Source organism: Merops nubicus, unplaced genomic scaffold, assembly GCF_000691845.1.
Source record: "Merops nubicus isolate BGI_N331 unplaced genomic scaffold, ASM69184v1 scaffold7153, whole genome shotgun sequence".
NCBI classification, from domain to species: domain Eukaryota; kingdom Metazoa; phylum Chordata; class Aves; order Coraciiformes; family Meropidae; genus Merops; species Merops nubicus.
The window spans coordinates 96,710-119,119 of record NW_008600874.1 but is presented as its reverse complement, the minus strand read 5'-3'; the positions used below and the strand labels follow the sequence as shown (position 1 = coordinate 119,119).

At 41.6% G+C, this 22,410-nt stretch overlaps 1 protein-coding gene across 1 annotated transcript in view; it reads left to right on the top strand.

The window, feature by feature from the left end:
* Positions 1 to 8: 8 nt before the first annotated feature.
* The window catches only part of MKX (mohawk homeobox), a gene marked incomplete at its 5' end in the record, with an annotated part of 43,423 nt that continues 21,021 nt past the window's right edge, over positions 9 to 22,410 (top strand). Inside the window, 3 exons of the mRNA XM_008937801.1 lie at positions 9 to 98; positions 6,831 to 6,984; positions 8,191 to 8,526. Coding sequence (XP_008936049.1) covers positions 9 to 98; positions 6,831 to 6,984; positions 8,191 to 8,526 — 580 coding nt within the window. The remainder of the gene's footprint in view (positions 99 to 6,830; positions 6,985 to 8,190; positions 8,527 to 22,410) is intronic.

Below are 22,410 nucleotides of genomic sequence, written 5' to 3'. Positions count from 1 at the left end.
CGCTCAAGCAGTGGCTCTACAAGCACCGCGACAACCCCTACCCCACCAAGACCGAGAAGATTCTGCTGGCCCTCGGCTCCCAGATGACCTTGGTGCAGGTAAGGGAACCTCGAACCCCCACATCCGGCAGCTGCTCTGTGGTGTGTCGTGGCCCGGGGGACAGGAACAGCATCAGCAAAAGCCCCTCTGCGAGCTGCGCCAGAGGCAGCGCTGGGGGTCACGGGAGGCATCAGTGCCCTCGGCAAGACCAGGGGTCCTGTGCGCATCCTTCTCTCCGCCCTCCCCAGAGCTCGCCCCCCCAGCAAGACTGTATCCCCCAAGCAGGAATTCCCACATCTGTGCTATCCTGGCTGGGGAAGTGCTACCGGCAGGCGGCAAAAAGCGTGTGCTTTCCCTCCTAGGAAAAGATGCTCTCATCCTCCAATCTCATTCATAAATACAGTGGAAATGTTTTTACTTGGCCTTTAAAAATCTTCAGGTAAAGGAAAAAAAAGGAGTAATGGGAGATTTCAACACAGAATAGGACTTTTTGAGGAGGTTGTAGCGAGGTCTCTTTTCCCTTTTGAAAGTGGGCTAGAATGGAAACAGTTGCATTGTTGTGATAATAATCGCCTGTTGCACAGCAGTTAGTGTCACCGCACAGCAGCTCTTGGTGCAGTGACTCTGCCTCACAGCCCTGCAGGAATTACCGTTATGTTATAGTGTAATTAGACATAGGGAGTAGTTGTTCTGCTCTCAGGTGAAACTCCCCTGAAGTGACTGGCAATTGTGTTGCAGAAAGGGGTACAGAGTTAGCTGCAAGTGTTTATAAATCTTGGTTCTTTGTTCTCTTTGCCATCTGGCGTTCTGTTGCAATATGTGTTTAAGTGCTGTCGGTTGCTGAGTGATGCTATCTCAGGTCTGGATGCTGTGGAGATTTATGCATTGTGAATAATATAATTTCCTTACTGCAAGCTACTGCTAGGGGCATAAAATGAAACACGTGTGTTAGCAGGACTGGGTCCACAGCACTCTGCCTAACACATTATGTGTTACTTTGCAAAGGACATGAATATACCAAAATAATGTGAAAAAATAGAAAAACAAGCTGGTAATTCATTGTTTTTATTCTGAGTGCCCCTCCAAGAAAGCCTGTGCTATGAGTTTTGACCCTAGTAATGGTAAAATGGGAAACTTTTACACGTTAGTACCTCACTGTGAAACTGTTGGACTAGAAAAAACACTATAGCTTTGACAAAAATAATATTAATGTCTCAGAAAATGCCAGTTATAACTGGAAAATGTAGTTAAAACAACTTCTCTTGCTTTTAAAAAATATACATGAAAGCTCATACTTTAAAAAATATGATTACATAAACACTATCCATTCAGTGCCACAATTCAATAGGAGCAGTTTATTGGACTGTGGCTTTTAGAATGTTCTTGTATTTTTACGTGCGTTTTAAAACGTACATCCAGAATCCATGTTGGGAGACTTTCATATTAATGACATTTTGCAGAGTTCTCCTGTTCTTTTGTAAATGCCTTGGAACAAACAGACAAAGGAGGAAAAAAAAAATGGTGCTTTTTTTTTTGCAGTATTTCTGTTGTGGCAGCTTTGATAAACCCTGATGGGGATGTCTGTTGTTAACCTCCATAGAAACACCAAGTGAGTCATTGCCATGACCCCACCGAGTTTTACAATCTATGTAAGGTGTAGAATAAAACTTGAGATAATCATGGAGTGCCACATTTATTTCTGTTAGACCCTAATGGTTTATGCTGAATTTTAATTTGACCAGTCTTATTTCTGCGAACTGTAATATTTGAAAGACCTGTGCAAACCAGCACATCTATATTAATTTACAGAAGCACACCATCAAAAAGAAGTCCCAGATGTTTCTTCCATCATTTGGGTGCAATGCTCTTTTAATCCAGGCATACAATAACATCTGTACAAGAGGTAAATACGTATGTCTGACAGCAGCAGTAATTCCTGAGCCTGGAAGAACAAAACAACACACATGCCACATCTATTTTTCAAATGTCCAGAAAGAACAAGACTGTAATACAGATCAAAATTCTTGTTCTCTGAGAGTGAGAGAGAAATCACCAGACCATGGTCGCAGTCACACTGGGTCCATCTGAAATAGCTTCCCCGAAGGCTGTGCTCTTTCAGCTGAGCAGTACAACCAAGGGCAGGCTCGGGTCTGGGCTTTGGTATCTATTGGAAAGCTTTGCTTCTGTCCTAGGAGGGGCACACTGCAAAAGCATCAACCAGGGTCTCCTGTGATTGCTTTTCTAATCTAGTCACACCAGATGTCATTGGAGAACTAAGAATCAGTGTATGATGTTTTCTCCAGGTTACACGCCTTCGTGTTTGCCAACCTGTCTCGTATTTCCTACTTTTATTCCATTTCTGAGTGTTGTCCCGTGGTATTTGCTCTTGGTAGGAACGTACACTTGGCTCCACAGCTGTCCACTCCTGTGAAGCCTGTTGTCTGCTGACAGCTGTTACCTCTTCCCAACATCCCTCGTGTGCTGACGCCTTGTCGTGGGATACTGTTGAAAATCCCTTTGAGTTTCGGCCAAAATGCCATTTAGGGAATGAGCGATTGGGTTTTCTGTTTTTCACCTGACTGCCGGAAAATGTCTCGGCAGCTTCAGAAAATGTCAGCAGCTTCAGCAGCTGCCTGGAAGATGATGTTGGCCACAGTAATATTGATAATGCAGCTGTAACACTTCTCCATGTGATTTTCTTTCATCTGCTGAACCTTATTCCAGTAGGTACCATCTATCCAAAGGAGCTTTTGCAGGACTGCAGCATAGATAAAAGCAAGCCTTCTGTGAGACAAGAAGGTGAACATCCAGCCCTGTTTTCTGCTGTTGTTATTAGGACACCATCTGCGTGTCAAGCCTTCCACAACTTTATTTTCCATTACTTTTTCTATCACCCAGTTTGCTGCTTTAAAATTTATTCTACCTCACTAATACTTTGACTTAACCCCCTGTTCCTGTGTGCAGTGACCAGGACAGCAAGGGGGCATGTGTGACAGCACTGCAGAAGGAAACTCAAACTCCTTCATGGAGGTAGGATATCACAGGAATCATAATGCATCTTGTTTCTTAATAAGCAGTAGCAAAAACTGGGGCAAATTCTGGGCTAACTTATTCCTGAGCAAGCCAACAAGATCTTTGTGAGTCCTCAAGACAAATGTTACTGCAGGTTTCAGTCCAACAGTCCAAAGTTTTCTGCTACCCAACTGCCAAAGTAGGAAGCTCAAAAAGCAATAGAGTTTGAAAAGTAATTTATTTTCTTTTTCTTTTTTAATTCCAATTATATTCCAATTCAGAATCCAATAATTTGTGCTATTAATATGCTACCTTTTAATTTGTGCTACTACCACAGTGCTTGATTTATTTTATTTTAAATTCTGATTTAGATGTTCTTGTGAAATAAAAAAAGAAAAATGGCTGTATATTCCTTCCAGAAAGAAATATGAATGGCTGTATTGTCAAAGAGAAGTTTTTTGCAATACTATACTAGGATTTATATATTGGTGAAGTGCTGCTAAGGATTTCATAGTACTCAGATTCCTAAAGGCATATCTGGATTACTGGAGGAGGAGGATTGCTTGATTTCATTTCCCCTTCTGAAACTTGGGCCACTCATAAGCAATTAAACAGAACAGATTACAGTAAAGTTGAAGTATCTCTTCAGAAGTAAAGCCAGCAGGTCAATGCCATGATGCTGAAAGAGGTACCTGATGCTTTTTGGGAAGAACTGAGGTACTGTAAAATATGAGTGCTAGAAAGCACATCTATTTTCATTCTCCTTGGGTTTTGTATTTTTACTTCTTGAAAAACTACATGATTGTTACTTTACAAGAATAGTGAGGTTCATAATGAGCACATTTCAAGATACTTATACTATTTTCAAGATACTTCGCTCCTTGGGAGGTTTCTGAGGCAAAGGTTTGCTGATGTATGTAAATCATTGTTTCGGTGTTTTTTTGTTATTTTTGGAGGTCACAGTACTGTAACCTGGGACCATGGTAAAGGATGGATGGCTTTTGGGAGCTTCTGTTGTTTCTTTTTATAATAGCTTAAGTAAGTATGGTGCAAACAGGAACTTCTAGTGAGCGGGACCTACAGCAGCAGGCATGGCACAGGCCACATGGATACACAAGGTAACATTTGAGGCTGGTTGAAATGAGTGACAAAACTGTCCTTCGCTTTAAAGAAGCTGGGGACAGCCTATAAAAACCCAGGCAGTGGCTGAAGTTCAGGGTGAGCCCATAGCCATGCAGCCTCTTCCAGTCCATGCACCTGGAGGCTGTCCAAGACTGAAGAGTGGGAGAGATGTTGAATATCTTGATGTCTTAGAGATGAAGATTTTCCAGCAACACATACCAATGTCCAAGAGCAGGAAAGCACCCAGAGATACCACATCACAGATCTAGTCTAAAAATCTCTTAAGTGGATTTGCCTAACTTATCTTCAGTTTTAATGGGCCTTGTTGTAACTGCATTCAGGATAAGAGTTTCTGGAGTGAGTTTTCTGCTTTGTGCTTTAGCAGAAAGCTTCTCTTATAAATGCTAACTTCAGGTTCTTTCATAATGATCAAATACTACTATTTCCTCGTCTCATAGCAAAAGACTTGAAATATGACTCATCTTTTCATACTGATGTACAGAAAGCAAAGAGTTGGCATGGGAAGAATGAGCCCAAAATAACCCCAGAGTACCATGCAAAAGTCACTCCTGCTAAATTGAATTGCTTTTATTGTATGAGTCACACTAGTACTATCCTGTCTTCTTTTCTGTACATGGCACTTCACTGATGAAATATTTCAATATGTAATGAAATGGAGCATAATGAAGTCTTTCTCGTGAGAGGTTGGAGAGCTGTCAGTTCTGTAAGATGCTACGGTAACTGCTGTAATATTCAGTGGGACCCTGGATTGATCCATCCCTGTCATTGCATACTTGATTTCAGAGTTATACTAAATCATGCAGCAGCCAGGTGACTGCTGCTTCAGTTGAGCAGTCTGCAGTTTGTTAATGGCATTAGAAAGTGGATGGATTCCAGCCCACCCTTTCTGGTTTACTATAATGATTGCTGTGACAATATGATGGATATAAATAGGTAGCCTTGGAAGAGAATGAAAATTACTTGCTCTTCTCTGCCAGCTATAGTTTTGGTTTTCTACCCTGTTACAGTAAACTTCATGGTTTACAAAGTTATGTATTTGGCATCTGAGCACTGATCCAGGGCTCACTGCATTTTTGGTGGTACCCTGTTTCATGTAAATGTAATTTTAAGTAAAATCAAAGTGACAGGCTTAAGGTGCCACTGCTAAATTCTGAGTGGGACTCTGAACTGAAGTTTTGTTTTTCTTTTATGCAGATAGTGTTTATTTTTCTCATAATCCCCCTAAAAGAGATTATTGATCCAGAGTAATTAGCTAAAAATTTCTGTGCGATTTATACAGCCTTAGCTATAATGGACAAATGGCGAAACTAGGGCCAGAATCCCACACTGAGGTCTACAGTTTGACTCCCTAGTAGGTGGGATAGCATGTATTGATAAAACATGAATTAACTTGCTGTGCAGTTTAACAAACTAAATGTTATGATCGCTCCTGGGTCAGAATATGGGTGTAGTAGACTCTGGCTTCTTCTGTGTGCACTTTCACAGCACAAAGATGTGAGTGGGGCTGGAGACTCCCAACATTCTTTACATTCTCTTTTGCAAGTAATGCTACTCTGCCTCCTTCTTGCAGAGGTCATGTCAAAATATACTTATTCCTGCAAGGAGTAAATAGCATTTTTAAGACCTGATTTATCACTAAACAAATATTGTTTAAGTGTAGGTAGCTTGCCTCTGCTCTTACTCATAGTAAGGTTATGGTGAGGTCACTCTATCAGTATTTCCTATTTTATACATTTTTAAGTTACAGTAGAATCAAGGCTAGCATTTTCTCAGGTATGCTTTCATGCAAAGTTACTGCAAGCGCCCGCATCCCTTTTGGTGGTTTGATTAATGCTGCTGGCACAGAAGACTGTACAATGCCCTTTTGCTCCTTTGGTGCCTAAAGCACTGTGGAATCTTTGTGTTTGAGCCTGACTTTGTGGTGAACCTGTATGCTAGAAGGATACTCACATGTATCACATTTTGCAGAGTGAAACTCTAGAAAATGCTCTACAGCTGAGAAGGAGGACAAGCCAGTTTCTTGCTTGAGGAATGCCTCTTCCCTGGGTTTTAGGGTTTCCACAACAGCGTTCATAAAAGCTGCGGCTCTGCATAGCAGATAGTTGATTTCTGCAGTGACTCAAAGCACACCGTATCAATGTAAGACTCCCCTGATGTCCACTACCTGTCATAAAGCACAAGGGAGAATTTGGGCTTTTCTCTAACTGAACTCATAACAAGTATTTTTGTTCAACAACCTTATTGTAGCCTACATCAGTGTCAAAGGCAAATTACCGAACATTAGCTATTAGTTTTAACTTAGACTGTTAGTAATACACTGAAGGTTCATATTGAAAGTTCATCACATTATCTTTAAAATAAAATAAAAAAAAATTAATATAAAATGGGCATTTGGGGACAACTTAATTAAAACCTTGTTAATAATGAGGGTTTGCAAACACTTGTGAAGGGTGGGAAGCCTGAACCTGCCTTCTTGTCTGAGGCTCCTGCTCTGCTCAGTGATAGATTCATGAACTCCTGTTGTGGTTCCCATTGTTGGCCGTTTTCTTAGGACATGCATAAAGCGCATGAACGCTCTGTGAGCTAGATTATTTGCCTCACTTTCAAGGGATACTAATACATTCATTTGTACACAGGTATCGAACTGGTTTGCCAACGCCAGACGCCGCCTGAAGAATACTGTCAGGCAACCAGATCTTAGCTGGGCTTTACGAATAAAACTGTACAACAAGTACGTCCAAGGAAATGCTGAACGACTCAGCGTGAGCAGTGATGACTCATGCTCTGAAGGTTTGTTGATGTTCCTTTATCAATTTTAGACTGATTAAAATGTATTTAGAAAGTATCAAGTACCCTGTTAACACTTACTTCTCACAAAACACCCTCACTGGATCCTCCTTGACTTTTTATAAATTAGGTTCTATTTTTGACTCCCAACAGCCTTGTAAAGAAGGATTGTGTAGGTTAATCGGGATGAAAGTCTGCTCGCATGTTATTTGCATATTTTTTATGGCATTGTTACTAGAAAAGTAATTGTTAGTTCACTAGATTCTACAAGCCTATACCTTTAATCTGCATTAAAGGAAAATTGATTACATTTGTTGCTTTAAGGAAACAAGAAGTCTCTTGACTGCTGCTTTCTTTGATGGAAGTGCTATAGCAATATCACATCATTAACAAGAGAATCTGATTAACAGAAGAATCTGATTAACTTCCATGGGGCTTATTATATGGTAAACTGAGTATTACTGTTATTTATTTTATGTATTTTACCAGCAAATGTTTTCCTTAAAAGGTGCACTGATATTCTCTTCCTTATGCAAATTAACAAATGCAGGAATTTTTTAAATGGCACCCTGTATTTTTTAATTTAAAAAAGATATTAATTATGTCTGTGGGTACTTTTTTTACTCATTTGTAACATGGAGATACATTAACAGGAACAAATGCTACAGAACGTTGTCAGAAATCCGTATGTGAAATTTTAGAAGAATATGTTTCAATTTGTACTCAGTTTCAATTCTCTTTGTACCAGCTTCAGTTTGTACACAGATTTCTATCATATTTCTTCTTCCCTTTAAAAGATTGGTTGCAGGGCAATTAAAAGAGTACCATTTAGATAAATACACTTAAATATGCTGTAGTATTCAGGAGAGCCAAGTTGAAAGCTATGATAGTAAGAATTCAGCTTATTTAAATGTTTATAATTGATTTAGAGCACTTATCTCTATTTTTTTTTTTTTTACCTGCATTCTGTTGCTCATGAACAAATTAGACTCAGAGATTGTTCTCTACTGTAAATTAACCTGGAACAGCTGGAACATACTGTGAGCTGTGTGTGAACAGAAGAACATTAAAATCATTGTCTAATGCTGAAGTCTAAAGTTATTATGTAGTTTTAGTTATATTTATAGCAATTAAAAACATGTAGAGAAAGCCTTTTTTTAAATATTAGGTATTTGATGTATTACTGAATTTTTGTTCTTTTGTTTTTAGATGGAGAAAATCCTCCAAGAAACCATATGAATGAAGGGGGATATAACAAACCTGTTCATCACACTGTGATTAAAACTGAAAATTCAGTAATAAAAACAGGAGTGAGACCAGAAACAAGTGCCAGTGAGGATTATGTGTCACCCCCCAAATACAAAAGCAGCTTATTGAATCGTTACCTAAATGACTCATTGAGACATGTCATGGCTACTAATGCAGCTATGATGGAAAAAACAAGGCAAAGGAATCACTCTGGCTCATTTAGTTCCAATGAATTTGAGGAAGAGTTGGTGTCTCCATCATCGTCAGAGACAGAAGGCAATTTTGTCTACCGGACAGGTAAGGGATGTCTTCTGCATCATTTCTAATGCAGCCAGTTTTGGTGGATGGTGTCTCCTGGAATGAGTGTTTCCTGATCGTGCCTTTTTATCAGAGCAGATAGCTCCTGTCCACCCTTTCATTCATGGGAGAAGTTCTACCTGCATTATTGAAATTAAATGCTGTTACTGGCCACTAATGAAGCTGGTTTGCTTTTTGCATGGAGCTATGGGGCTGATTTCTGAAATGGCACTTACAGGCTGTTTTTGTCAGCACTAAGACAAGCCTAAAGAAGGAGAAAACTCTTGAGCGTTCTGTTACCGTAAGGGACTAGAGGAGGGCTAAAGTACTCTATGACCCCAGCTGAGAGGAAGAGGAGGGCTTTTAAATGTCAAGGTGGTGTTTGGGGCACTTACATGAGACATATGCCCCCTAAAGAGTCCACACAAACACTTTCCCCTGTTGCACAGCATCTTTTCTATCCTTAGAGTGCCTTTGGTGCATGGCCCTTTGATGCTCATGCATCTCTTGGGAATACATGGAATAGTTTGCACAAGTTTCTGCATCACTCTGCCAACACTGAGCTGAGGGACTACAGACCTGGCCATTAAATAATGTTGTTGGTTTTTTTTTTTTCCTTTAAAAAATAATATAATTTGTTATTTTAATCTTACAAATAAAAAACATTAAAGCATGATTTATATCATCTGCTGTGTTACCAGTCAGGGGAAGGCACGTGGGACTGTGTGATTCATGCCAGTAAACTGCTGTAAATCAGGGCAAGACTGGGATGTGTTTGAGTCCCTGTGAAGCAGAGAGTGCTGGAAGGCTCCTTTTGTGAAACTTGTTCTGTATTTCTTTGGGGACATAAGGCAAAGGCTGTCCCCTTATCTTTGAAAAAAAAAAAAAAATTTTGCATCCCAAGCTCTGGAGATCTCTGCCAGTGGCTCAGTTTCCATCCATTGCAGCAGCCCTTTGCCTTGTCCCGGGGCTTTCCTCAGAGGGTTATCTGACAGGGATCACCCTGCAGGCAGCATTGGTTTTGGGATGGATGAATGTTGATGAAATGCACTGGAGGACTTGCACTAAAGTTAATATAGGTTTAGATTTTGTACTTGGTTCCCCTTGGCTTCCCTGGCAGGCAGGTTTGTGTGCCCCTCGCCTTTGCAGCCTCTCAGTTTGCAGCCTCTGTGATCTCTTTTCTGACACATTTGATGCTATTTTTTTGTCCCTGTGAAGGGCTCACAAGTGTTTCAGGAGGCTGAATGCTGTGTTTGGGGTAGGAGGACGTTGGTGCATGTAGGTTGTCAGGGCATGACTGAGGGGGAAGTGGGAGCCCTGTAGAGAAGCAGGACCTCGTAGGGAGCAAGAATAGTGTATACACAATGAGTTAAGTTTCAAAATTAACTCTCTCTATTCATTTAGCTTTTTTTTTTTTTTTTTAACATACCAAAGGCATTTGGTCCACATTATGGGAGTTTTGTCTGCCAAGTTTTATTTTTAAGTGAAAAGTTACTCAAGAACAGATGCAGCAGCCCAGATACGTAAACTTCTGTTTTTCTGTACTTTTATACCAGAACTTAAAAATGGACACAATGACTTTTTAAAAATTGTAATAAATTTGCTACTGAATTAAGTTCTTCTTGCCAAGTTTCAAGCTGCACTGAAAAATACGATCTTTAATGAAAAGGCTGAGACAGGCACAATGTAACGGTGCCTGTGTCCAAGCTGGTCTGGAAAGACTAAAATCCTGTGTATTTGTCCTTAAAGTTCATAACTGACATTCCTGGAACACCTCTTGAGACTGTATGTAAGTCAGTTCATAAATATCTTTGTCAATGTTTTGAAGTGCTTTGGCCTCTGATGAGAATACAGTAGCAGCTCTCAGGATATAATTTTATTCTTTTTACACTTCAAAGCAGACAAACAGTAGCATACCGATATGAGGAAAAAGATCATGTGCACACACTATATTATTTGGAATATCCTTCCTATATATGTGTGCACGTTCAGGAAATAATAAGTACAGATAGGCTTTTTTTCAGCTACAAGATTGCAGTCCCATTAATGATTTTCTGATGATGTTATAATGTGCAGGAATTGAGCCCTTCATGACCAATGATATTTTCAAGTTATCATCCATTCATGAAATCTCCTTAAAAATAAATGAAATTATCCAAATTGTTAGCTAGGAAGAGATAAATAAGGATTTTTTTTTTTTTTTTTTTTTTTTTATTTTTTTTTTTTTTTTTAATGTCTTTTCTCTGTAATCCAAATACCTGGGATGGCACTTTCGGTGCAGACATGTATCAGACCTGAATCTATCTGCAATCCATTTTCTTCAAGCAAAATAGCAGTGTATGGCTGGCTGTAGCACTCACACCTTCCTGAATGCAGCAAGTGCATTTTTAAGTGAGATATCACCACTTAAAAGGAGCTGCAATTTTTTAAGTGAAACATCTGATTTTTAACACAGAAGGATTGGTGCACAATTGTGAAGTTCCTACTTGGTGCTTTCACTTATGATGACATTTTGAATTGTATTTCAGAAAGCATGATGAAAACTGATTGACATTGTGCTTTTCAGAAATGTTTGGCAAGGTTGCTGTGCTCCTAAGAGCAGGCAGACATCAATGTTGAAGCAAATTCTTTATTGTGCTGTTCTGGAAAAGCAACTCTGTAGCAGATTGTGAGTAGGAAGCATGTTCATTGTGTCTTGTTCATCTTGTGAGCTGGACCCTGGTTCCTGGATCTGGATCAGTGCGTCCAGAGTGACTTTGCTTGCCCAGTGCCTGGGGTTGGTGTGGCCACACGTGTCTCAACAGCTCGTGCCAAATTAACAGGGTACAAGTGCAGCTTCTAATGGCAAAACCAAGAAATTGCAGTTTAAAGTTTATAAGAAAAACGAGTTGTACCGTTTTGCATCTCAGTCATTAACATGCTTATAAACACAGGACCATGTGCTACTCCAGCTTCATGCGCCTGGAGAATCCCAGGTAAGGGTCAAGGACAGACAGTGCGAGCGACTGTCGGGAGAGCAGCCGTGCTTCACGGCTCTGCACAGTTGTTGCCAGCTCCTGGGAGGCGGTTTCAGGGCTGGGGCAGGAGCAGCAAGCCCTGAGCCAGGTCTCTCACAGCAGTGGTGCCCTCTCTGTCACCTCCCCAGCCCGTGGTCCCACTCCAGCTGCCCGGCACAGGGACCTGCCGTGGGAGAGCGGAGCAGCCAGGACAGTGTGCAGCCACACTCCAGCGTGCCCCATATGTGAGCGTTTCTCTCGTAAGCTGATGTGCTTATGTATGTAGTGTGACCTGCGAATGTGTTCACTTAAAGCAGAAAATTTCACATCGGATTAATCCTAGAGCAGGTGTAATATATAAATATATATAATTAGTCGAATATGTGTCTTAAACTGAGCGCTGAAAGGCTCGCTTCAGTGTTTTTGTTTAGTTAAAAATCAGTGTTGGAGAGCAAGTTTTCATTAAGTCATTGGCATGCTGTCATTCACAGCAGGTTCGCCCTGTGACAGGAATAACTAAAACCAGGCTTGCCTATCTGTATTTGTTGTACAAACTCACACAGAAACAACAGTCTGACTGTGACAAGCACTCCAGCAATCTACAAGGAAAAGACCTAATAGTGTTTGTAGTGCATCTGGATGTAAATCTAAAGCGGCAACACCAGTTTTTGGTTTACGGATCAGTAAAATGCTCCCTTTTTCTGTCATCCCGCTGCGGTGCTCTGTGAGTAGCCTATTGTCAGTCACCTGGGGGAGCAAAACGTTCTGCATTGTTCTAGCACGAGGAAATGAAAAAATCCCGGTTTTCTGGGGTATTGCTGGTTGATGAGCTGTGTTTGCTGAACGAAAGCAAAAATTAATGTGAGAAAGAGAGATGAAATGGCAGGACAGGGAGTTTTCTAACTTTCTTCTGCAGACAGATTTTCATTGATTTCACTTCATATGTTACTTAGTGCAGTAGAAAAGCCAGAACAAATAAAAATAGTGAGGAAACTAAAGACTTGCAGTCTTGGAAAGTTTGGGTGGCTTTTAAAAAACTCTTGAATGACTGGTTGATTTTTGAAGAGCTCTGATCTCTATTTTTAGACGTTTATATTCAGGAGTGTGCTCTGTTTCTGATATTTTCATTACTACTGCCCTTTTCTTTCCTCTTGCCTCCCTTTCTTTCTTTCCTTTGGATCCTGCAAAGTTTGTGATTAATAAAGCACGATCCTGTGTCATTTATTGCAGTACACTGAGCACCTCTGATGAGAGCATTGGCACACAACAGGATCAGGCCCACATTCATACAGAGCACGTAAATGGAAGGGTACTATAGAGCAAGCGGCAAGCTGCAGAACAGTGCTGTGATTTTGTGTGGTCCTTGCCAACTTTTCTCACAATTTAACATTTTTAGAAATTAACATGTAATTTTAAAATGAGCTATAAAATTTAAAAGCATAATATGAACACAATGGAACTTGTTTTCAGAAACAACTTGAGGGACCTGCAAAAACCACTAGTACTAGTGACGTTTGCAAGTCTGATCTAAATGGTGCTGGAGAACCTTGGGGATACTTTAAAATAAATGGTAACCTGGGAGTGCTGAAGGAGGTCCTTGTTGCAGATCCTAATGTCATCCAGAAGTGAAATGGAAAAGGGGAATGTCAAGTACAGTAATAAATGCACACAGCAGCATAACTGCAATTTGAAGGTTACACAGTTAAGATCATTGCAGGAATTTTATTATTACATGGCCTGATTCGTCAACACTAAAATAGCATGGAATTGAGAATTGAGGAGAGGATTGCGTTTAATTGGCTGCTCTGTTGTTTTTTCTAAAGAAAGATTAAAAGGAAACGGCTCAACTGCAGGGACACTGTCAGGTTTAATATACCAGATGTACTAGCCCAAACTTGAAAATTTTAAAGATCCTGCCCACTCCTTGCTAGTTAAGTTGATTGTTCACTTTTTGCATTTCGTTCAGTTTGAACAGCAAAGGTCAAATAAGCTGGTTTTTAATTCCCTTTAGTTTTTCAGTTTCTCAGCTGAGCTGCAAGAGGAATGGGTCAGGATTATTTCCACATGACCCTGGAAAACAGTGTTTCATCAAAACTGAATCTTTTTTTGTGGGAAGGTTGTGCTGGGTGGGCTGGGAGCATCGATGGTGCTGCCAGCAGAGTACTCTCCCAAAAGCCTGGGCACCAAGGGGCTGACAGTGGGCAGAGGAGATCTTTGCCTGGAGCCAGCCTCACTGGGAGGGGAAACAATGCTTCTGGCTGTGTTAGCTTTTTGAACCATTTCTCTCCACTCCCTGCTTTTAATGGTCAGTTTTGTGGGAAAAGAGTGTAATTTTTTTTTTTTTTTTTTTATTAACACGTGCTTGGTGCAAACACTGCGCATCCTTGCTTCATCTATTTGTTTTCAGATGCAAATGGCTATGAATGTTTTGGTTTTTAAACACAAAGTATTACAGCTTCTGGATATTTGGTTATCTGCAGGTCAGATGTTTTTCTCATGGCAGCATATTCATGGATATAAGTCGGGTATAATTGCTGTGGAGACCCCAGGGAGCAGAGGAGATGCGTGTGCACCTCTGCTGTTTTGCTTTTTTTAATGTCATGGCAAATTTTCCATGTACTTCAGTGAAAACTAGCTCGAGCCAGTTGTTTGGCCACAGAGGATTTTCTTCAAGTCAGCTTGCTTCAGGGCAGCACATCTTGGGACTCCTGACAGCTTTATCATTGTGGAGAATGAGATGTTCTTGTATGAATGATTTGAAATGGAAAAGATGACAACATCTGACCAAAAAATCAGAGAGACCAAAAAAAATCAGGGGATGATTCCATGTTTCCATGGCCGCAGGTTGCTGCTGCCTAGGCCGGTACAGCAGCCTGCCTCTGTTTCTCCAAGACCATTAAAATTTCCCCGATGCAAATGCGCTCAGTAGCGGCCAAAAAAGCAGCAGACCCCTGAGCCTGCCCAAGACCTCTCTCAGACACAGCAGGAAAAATGTATGGTGCTGTCACTGATTGCTAACAACTATATATTTTAATACTCCTCCTTAGAGTTTGCCAGTGCTCCAGGCCTCAGTGAGGGCTGTTCCTTGGCAAGCCTCAGGCCTCGTACATTTAGTGAAGGTGTGTGTTCAAAGAGAAAGAAATATTTATCCCCATTTTGCCATTGTTCAAAATGTCTTTAGAATTATGCTTGGTCTTTAAACCTGGGGCCAGCCCAAATGTGAATGTTTCAGGAAATTATGTGCATGGAAAAGCACATGATCATAAATCAGACTGTTTTCTAGTTTTAGCTGTAGACTGAATGGCTAGTAATGAAAATAATAGGGAAATTAGTAAGAAAATTAGCAGTTAATTTAAGGAGTATTTAAAGAGTGTGTGAAACTACAGCTTGGGAAAACTGATTTAGTGTCATGGATGTGAGTCCTTCTCCCCTTCCACTGCCTGAGTAAGACTTTCCCCGGTAGCCAAATTTCTGTGCCGATCTCTTAGAGCAGAAACATCAGGCTTCCACACTGCCTTGCAGCACATCGGCTGACCTGCCTTTTGCCCTAGTTCAGGGGATCCTCAGGCCTTGCAAATGCCGTCCAGCTTCAGCCACTGCAAGCAGTTAGATGTGTTGCAGAAGGAGGCATTACTCAAAAGAGGAGGGTGGAAGAGGATTCAGGGGGAGAGAGTGAGACAAGATCACGGGGAAACGCAGCAGCTCGAGTGGAGCAGCGGAAAGCCCTGGATGCTGCAGCCCTGGTGCGTGCAGAGGGACCCTGCCACTGTGACTTTCCCCCACAATACTTCTTGGGGCACTAAGGACGGTATGTTTGCTCTCTCCACTACCCAGAAAGTCTGGCAGCAAAATGGGATTATTTGCTGTTTGTGCCAAAGAGGGGTTGCAGACCAAGAAACGTATGAGAAAGTTGGCATGAATTTAAAAAAACAGGAACAAAATGCAAGAGTGTTTGCAAAGCAGAGACATGTGCTGTCACACCATCAGGAGTGGCTTTGAAATCACACAATTTTATATATTACTGACTGGAAAGTGCTTTCGAGTGCAAAGTCATGTGTGGAGGCAGATCACCCTAGTGCTGGGTTGCAAGCAAGACTTGCACAGGCTATGACACTGAAATGTACCCCATCTGCCCCTTGGGGCTCATGTATGGCTCCAGCTGGCCCTGCTCCTGCACTGGGACATCTGCTGTGGCACCTGCACGGAGAAGAAAGAGAAATTATAGGGTCATAATCCTTGCTTTTTGCCCAGTGAATTACTTTTACATATAAAGTCTATCATTTCCTCTATGAGTAACTGCTGTCTTCGGTGACACATATTAATACACTGATGGCTGTGCAGTGCAGCAAAGTGCGACCAGGAGGGGATGGGGTGCAGGAAAGTCAGGCACAGAAGGACAGGGTAGTAGCAGGAGGGGGATAAGGGCTGGACTTTTCACATCCTGGGGCAGTAAATTTAAAGGTATGGCGAGCCCATAAAAGTTTCACTTTTTTTTCTGGAAAACTGTCTGAGTTGAAACTTTATACTTGGCATGGGGTTCCTCCATGTCCCAGCCTCCTTCTGCTGCTGGGGAGAAATAACGTGACTTTGGGTAGCATCCTGGTAGGTTCTGCCTGTAGTGCAGACTGTCCCCTGCACAGTGTTAGAGAGCTGCTGTTCATGTTGCTGTAGTTAGGGCTGTATCTGTGTTTCCATTAGAACCTTTTTAATCCTCAAATTTATGACCCAGCTGTAAAAATTCAATCCAGACTGCGACTTGGCATGGGCAGTGTTCATTCTCCCATCTGTGGAAGGGATTTAAGCAGGTACATCCCAGTAATAACCATCTGGGTTAGACTTGTAAATTCAGAGCATGATGACTGCTGAATAAAAACTGTGAGCTTCTCAGTAGTCCTGGAGTTTGAAATATTTTATGCCTGTGGTGAGACTAGTGAAAAGCAGCTTGTTTGTTTTTAGTCATATAGCTGTAAATAAAGAAAATGGTTTGGGTTTTTCTACGTTTGCTTACATGTGGAAGCACATGCATTTTCCTTACTATGGCAATATTTTGGTGTGAATGGCAAATGCTTAAATCTCTGCAGGGTCTTACTCTGAAGCAGAGTTTGATCAATCCCAGGTAGTGTACCAAGTAGTAATCATGCTGGTGTGAAGAGCAGAATCTTCCTATTGATTGTAGTAGAAAAAAAAATAGGAGAAAAAAAAGACTAGATTGTTTTCTTTTCAGTGGGATTTTTTTATTTGATTCTTAAAATATCTTCAAAACCAATTCAATATTGAACTGCAAAATTTTTTACCATCACTTCTTCCCATTTTAATTTTCTTTTCTAAAAAGCCACACACTGAATCTGTCTGACTAGATAGACTAGTAATCTTATCTGTTTCAGCAAATCCTATTTCCTTTTGCAGGTTTGTGGTTTTGAAAGTCGTTCTGTAACTTAAAAAAAAAGTCCTTTATGTGTTTAGCTGAAATTTTTTAGATCATTTGTCCGTAATGTGAATACCAGAAACAATTATGAAAGCTGTTTAGCGAGACCAGGCTTATGATCTTCCATGTGTACTCATAGAGAAGCTTTTAGGAGGGTTTTGGCACAAATTGAGAAGTAGATTGAAGTGATCTCTGAGAGGAATAAAGGGCTGTGGATTATTTTATACCCATGTTCGGAATATATAGGGAACCTGTGGGTATTGTTTGTATATGAGCTTTTTGTCATCTTGATGGAGGGACACCTGTTCTGGAAAAACATCCATCACCTTTATCTGTAAAGTTCAATTTCTGATTATCCAAAACCCAAAAAGCAGAGTTGGATTCAGTTTAATCCACTCTGAATTTGAAAATGTGAGTATGAGATACAATGGCTAGATATGGAAGTTACCAGTGATTACTAAAGACCATTTGAGGTCTTTTTTGCTTTATGGCATTACATTTGCATCGGATAGCCACCTAAGATCTATTAAAGGAAAAGTGTGTTCTAACAGTTAGAGCATGCAGAAGGCTTGTATAATGTAAGTGAGTTTTATGTGACTATGAAAAAAAAGGAGCAAGACTTTAAAGTAGGAGAGTAAGTTGGAGAAGCAAATTGCATTGTAGAAAATCTGGAAAAAATAAAAACAATTCAAACAGAAAGAGATCAGATAAACAGCAAGAGCTGGAACAGCTGAAAAGAAACACACAAAAATAGGTAAAGCAAAATTGCAATGAGCCATGAAATTTAATTTTTCACAGTGGCCTTGAAACCTGATGTTGGAGACTCTATCTCTGTTCTTTCACTGATGGCCAGAAGTTGAGGTTATGATGACCAGATCGTTTGGTATGGCACTGACATTTCAAGTTAAAAAGGATTGCCAAGACTCTCAGTTATGACACCAAAATATACTGCTGTTTCTAGGGCCAATTTTCAGTCCCTCCCTCATGCCTCCACATTGATTTAGGCAACAGATGCACGAAAAGCAAAGCAACGTTCAAAATAATCCCTTAGCTGAAGCTGGGGGAAGGCTGGCTAGTGGGCTGTAGCCAAAATTCCTTAGATGTTACAATGTTTTACATTTCTAAATGTAAAAACTTTCCTTCCAATGTGAGGTACCAGCCAAATGTCTTAGTTACGGTATCTCAGAGTGAAAGCTGGCATATGGCCTTGTGGTTCATTTGTGGGTATTGACAGATTTACACCATCAACGATCAAGTTAAATGTTGTCGGTTTCTCCATCTCCCCTTTACTTTGTCAGGGTTTTTTTTTCTCTCAGTTACTATTTGTCAACTTAAATCCAGTTTGCTGGAAAAATGAAGGCTCTTCACGACCTGGCTCTTCAGGAGCAAATTGCCTCAAATTCTTTCTGCTAGCCAAGGTATTTTGTAATGCATTGCAAAACAGCGGCAGGATTGCTCTCCTTCCACTAGATGTACTTTGTGGGCTAGACACTGGGCAGTTTTAATGAGGCCTTGGTGTGCTGGAGAATTTGTCTCAGCCATTGACTGCAGGGAGAATTTAATCCCAGGTCCCTGCTCTTCTAATTGCTCTCCCCACCCCAAGGAGCAGGGTCTGGCATTGCCCCATTGTAGGCTAAGCTGTGGGTAGCCTGGGCTTGTAGCTGCTCAAGGAGCAGGTCCTGGAGCTGATGTGCAAATTAAACGGTCTGCTTCTGACTATTTAAGACAGCTTTGCACAAGAGGGGTGGTGGATTGCCTCTTACACAAACAGACCAAAATTCATTGTCCTGCCTTTCTCTCTCTGGTGTTGTTTAGCTGGTGTAGCTGTTGGTTACTGCGTCACTTATTTCTTTTCCCTTGGATTGTCTTCAGATAGGAGCTTCCTCCAGAAGGCAGCAACCTTTGTCTCTTGATCAGGGGAAGCTCTGGGTGGCTGTAGCACTGTTTGTGCCAACGGTGGAAGCAGGGTCAGGAAGGGCCTAGTACAGCCTGTGAGACATGTCAGCTGGGGGACCATGGGCGCTGTGTGAAACCAGGGGCCTTGCCCTATCTACAGTATCAGAATTGCAATCATTACAGGCTTCTTCATTATTGAATCTCAGCAGCTGAGTCTCTAAACTGAATGTTCAAAGACACTTTTTGAAGTAAGGAGAACCCAAATAAAGCTGTCCTGCTCTGGCCAGCTCCAGAGACTGTAGTAGTGTTTGTAAACCATACAATCTTTCATATGTATGTACACACGCACACATATTTCCTCAGTGCTCTATTACAATGATGATATCTGTGGAATTAAAGCCTGCAGCCTTCCTGTTTTGCTGTGCTTACTCCTTCAGCTCAGAGCTGTGCAGTAGTTCACCATGGCACTGAAAAGAGGCTCCCAACTATAATACCCACAAATGATGAGATATCTGCCTCTCAAATCCCATACCTCACTGAGGTGCTTACTGCAGCTTGCCAGCAAAGCCCAAAATCCTATTCATGGAGGTTAGCAGAGAAGACAAGGCTGACCGGCAAGTATTCATCCCAGTGATCCTTTGTTTTATGTCAAGGCCTTTTTTTTCTGGCTAAGCCAAAGTGAAGAAATGCTTGTTTAAATGTTTTAAATGAATAAAAGTGACAGGTGTGTTCTGCCAATGACCAGGCCCAACAAAAATGATAGCACCAGCATGAAGATGAACCAATACACAGACTGTATCATAAACAAAAATGTTGTGATATGAATGACTGCCGGGGGTACAAACAGATCAATCAGCTGGTATGTAATTGACGCCACCCCCAACGATCTCACAAACAGATGTGACTCGGCCCACAACAGGTGGTACAGAGACCTGAGGTTTCCCATAGTTGGCATGGGAAACAGCCAGACCAGCCAGTTAAATACATAAGAAAAAGATGCCCACATGGCAACTCTCACCCAAGCGACCCGCGTTCGCAAAGGGCTAAACAGACTGGGGTCTAGCTCCAGGGAGCGTCAGGAGGTCTGCCCTGAACCAGGAAGCTCTGGGGAGTGCACTCCACAGACCGACACTCCTGACTCCCTGCAAGTGGTCCCAGCTTTTATCCCCAAGCAGACACCTGACCTTTGTCAACTCGGTGCGGGACCCCTGGGGCTCATTTCCCTTATGGCTCTCCCTGCAGGGCCGGCCGCACCCTGGGGGGAAGCTATAAGGCAAACTCACCTCCTCTGTATGAAGGGCTGTGGGAATCGCCCATATGTCAACCTTAATTCGGGGCTTAGGGTTCAAACCCCGGTATTTCACAGGTGTCTTTGCAAGCCTGTTTTCCTGTTAGTACTGTCACCCAGCATTTCTGCTGCTGTTTTCACTCCTCCTCCAAGGAGACTGTGAGCGATAATAATTTATCCAGGCTACAAGTCCATGTGAGCATTAATTTGTGTTTGTTACATTTGCTGTGGATCTATATAGAGAAAATGTCATGAATATTTCTCAGTCCTCTATAACTCATTCAACTCACAGATTCACATCCCTGATGTTCTGCCTTCTTATTTCAAATGTCTAATAATTGCATCTGTTGTTCGACCCAAAGTACCTCTAGCTTGATCTGATAATTGATGGACAGGCACTCATATATGTTTTAAAACCAAGCCTTTGGAAGGGCTTTATGTTGGACAAAGCAAAAATCCAGTGTGCCAAGGTCTGGTCTGTTTTTTGAGTGTTTTGGCCCCAAAGCATGCTACATGGTTTGACACACAATGTTAATGTCTTTGCAGAGCTTTCCAAACTTCATTTGGTGAGCTCTGGCTGCTTTCAGTGGGATCTTTGCTCACAGATTGAAGACTGTGACCCTTAGAGAATATAAGTGCTCATACCTGAGTAGTGCTCTTCCTTCATTCCTTGCACAAAATAGGAAAAATAAAGGCTGTATTCAGTGCCACGGTACTGCTACACTTGCTGAGGCTGATGGAGCTCTGTCATCTCTCTGTGGGTGTCATGTCTTCTTGGAGACACCCCTTCCCTGCCCAGAGCCGTGCCGACACCCAGCCCAACGTGAGCCCACCAAAACCTCTCTTGCCTCATGGCCACATCCTCTTTCTACCCTGCCCCAACACCCTCCAGGCAGCAGCTTCCTGCTCTCTGCAGGACCAAAAGTCCTTTAATGGGGAGTGTGGGACATGACTCTGCTGGGGCAAATTTGACATGAGCCACCAACTCCTGCCCACCCTTGCCCATGGAGAGCCTGCGTCCCACCATGCAACACCTCCTGCGTATGAAAAAACAGCCCGTGGCCCCAGCTGGGGACAGGAGGTCTTGGCAAAATTCCAGGAATGGGTGAGCTGAGCGATGGGCAGCAGAGGAGGGTTGGAGCAGGGTGTCTGAAGGGGATCATGGGGAGAGGTGGGTTTGCGCTGCCATGGGGGTGCAAGGGGCGTGCATACTCCGGGTTATCAGGAGCAGGGTTCGTCTTCATCCTTGGCGAGCTCTGCTCCATCTGAGGATTTTGCTCCCGTGGCCCCTAGATATCTTTACAGCTGGATTGTGGGTTTAGAAAAGTCAGATGCCCTGAGATCACAGACACAGGGTAACTGTTTATAGAGGAGAGGAGGAGGGAGAAAATCAACAAATTCCTGTGATATACTGTATGTCATCTGTACGTGACACTCTGAGACCTTCAAATGCTTATACTAAAGACCTAAATATAATTTAGTTAGTAAAAATATACCTTAGTTATAATAAAATGATAATAGTGGAACTTGGCAACAGAGCAGCTAATAAATACTACACTTTTGAAATGTGCCTGGGATCCAAGTACATACTCTTTTACTGTGCAGTTAAAGCATGTGGCAGGACATGCTAGACCAAGATTTTCTTTTTGTCTTTCCAGTGGAAAACTAAAGTTCTTTGTTTAAGTGAAGCCCATTGGGAATTTTTCTTAAGTTAAACAAGGAACTAAAGAATTCCATTCCCTTTTGCCAACTTTTTTCCTCCTTCAAGCCAAATTATCGATTAATGGGGCATTAAATATCAAGTACTGCCTGGTTATAATCATACCTTTTTTATTTAGGTCCCTTCAGTACTTCCCTGTTGGTGCTTCAAACAGGGCTGAATTAAAAGATGAGATATTTTGTTGGGAAAATACTACCCCTTTTAAACCTTTTTGATCTTATGAAGGTCAATAATCTGAAAGTCAGTACATTTGCATACTTAATCTTATTTCTGATTTTTTACAAGAAAAACATACCTGTACTCCTTTAAGATCTTCCTGAGCTTCATTCTTTGCCTTCCCCATTAGCTATCTCTGTTTCAGTACCCTATCGTTTTGCCAGCAGAGCAGCCAAGTGAATGCTTGACCGTATTTTTGTCTGACTGTAGTGAAACCGTGATCTGACAATAGAATATTTTTCTCTGGGTTTTCCTTCTTCCCCTGGGGAACCATACTTCAAGGGCAACCTGCTTGTCCAGCATATGAACATGTGGAAAATCCACTGCTATGCACTAATGATTT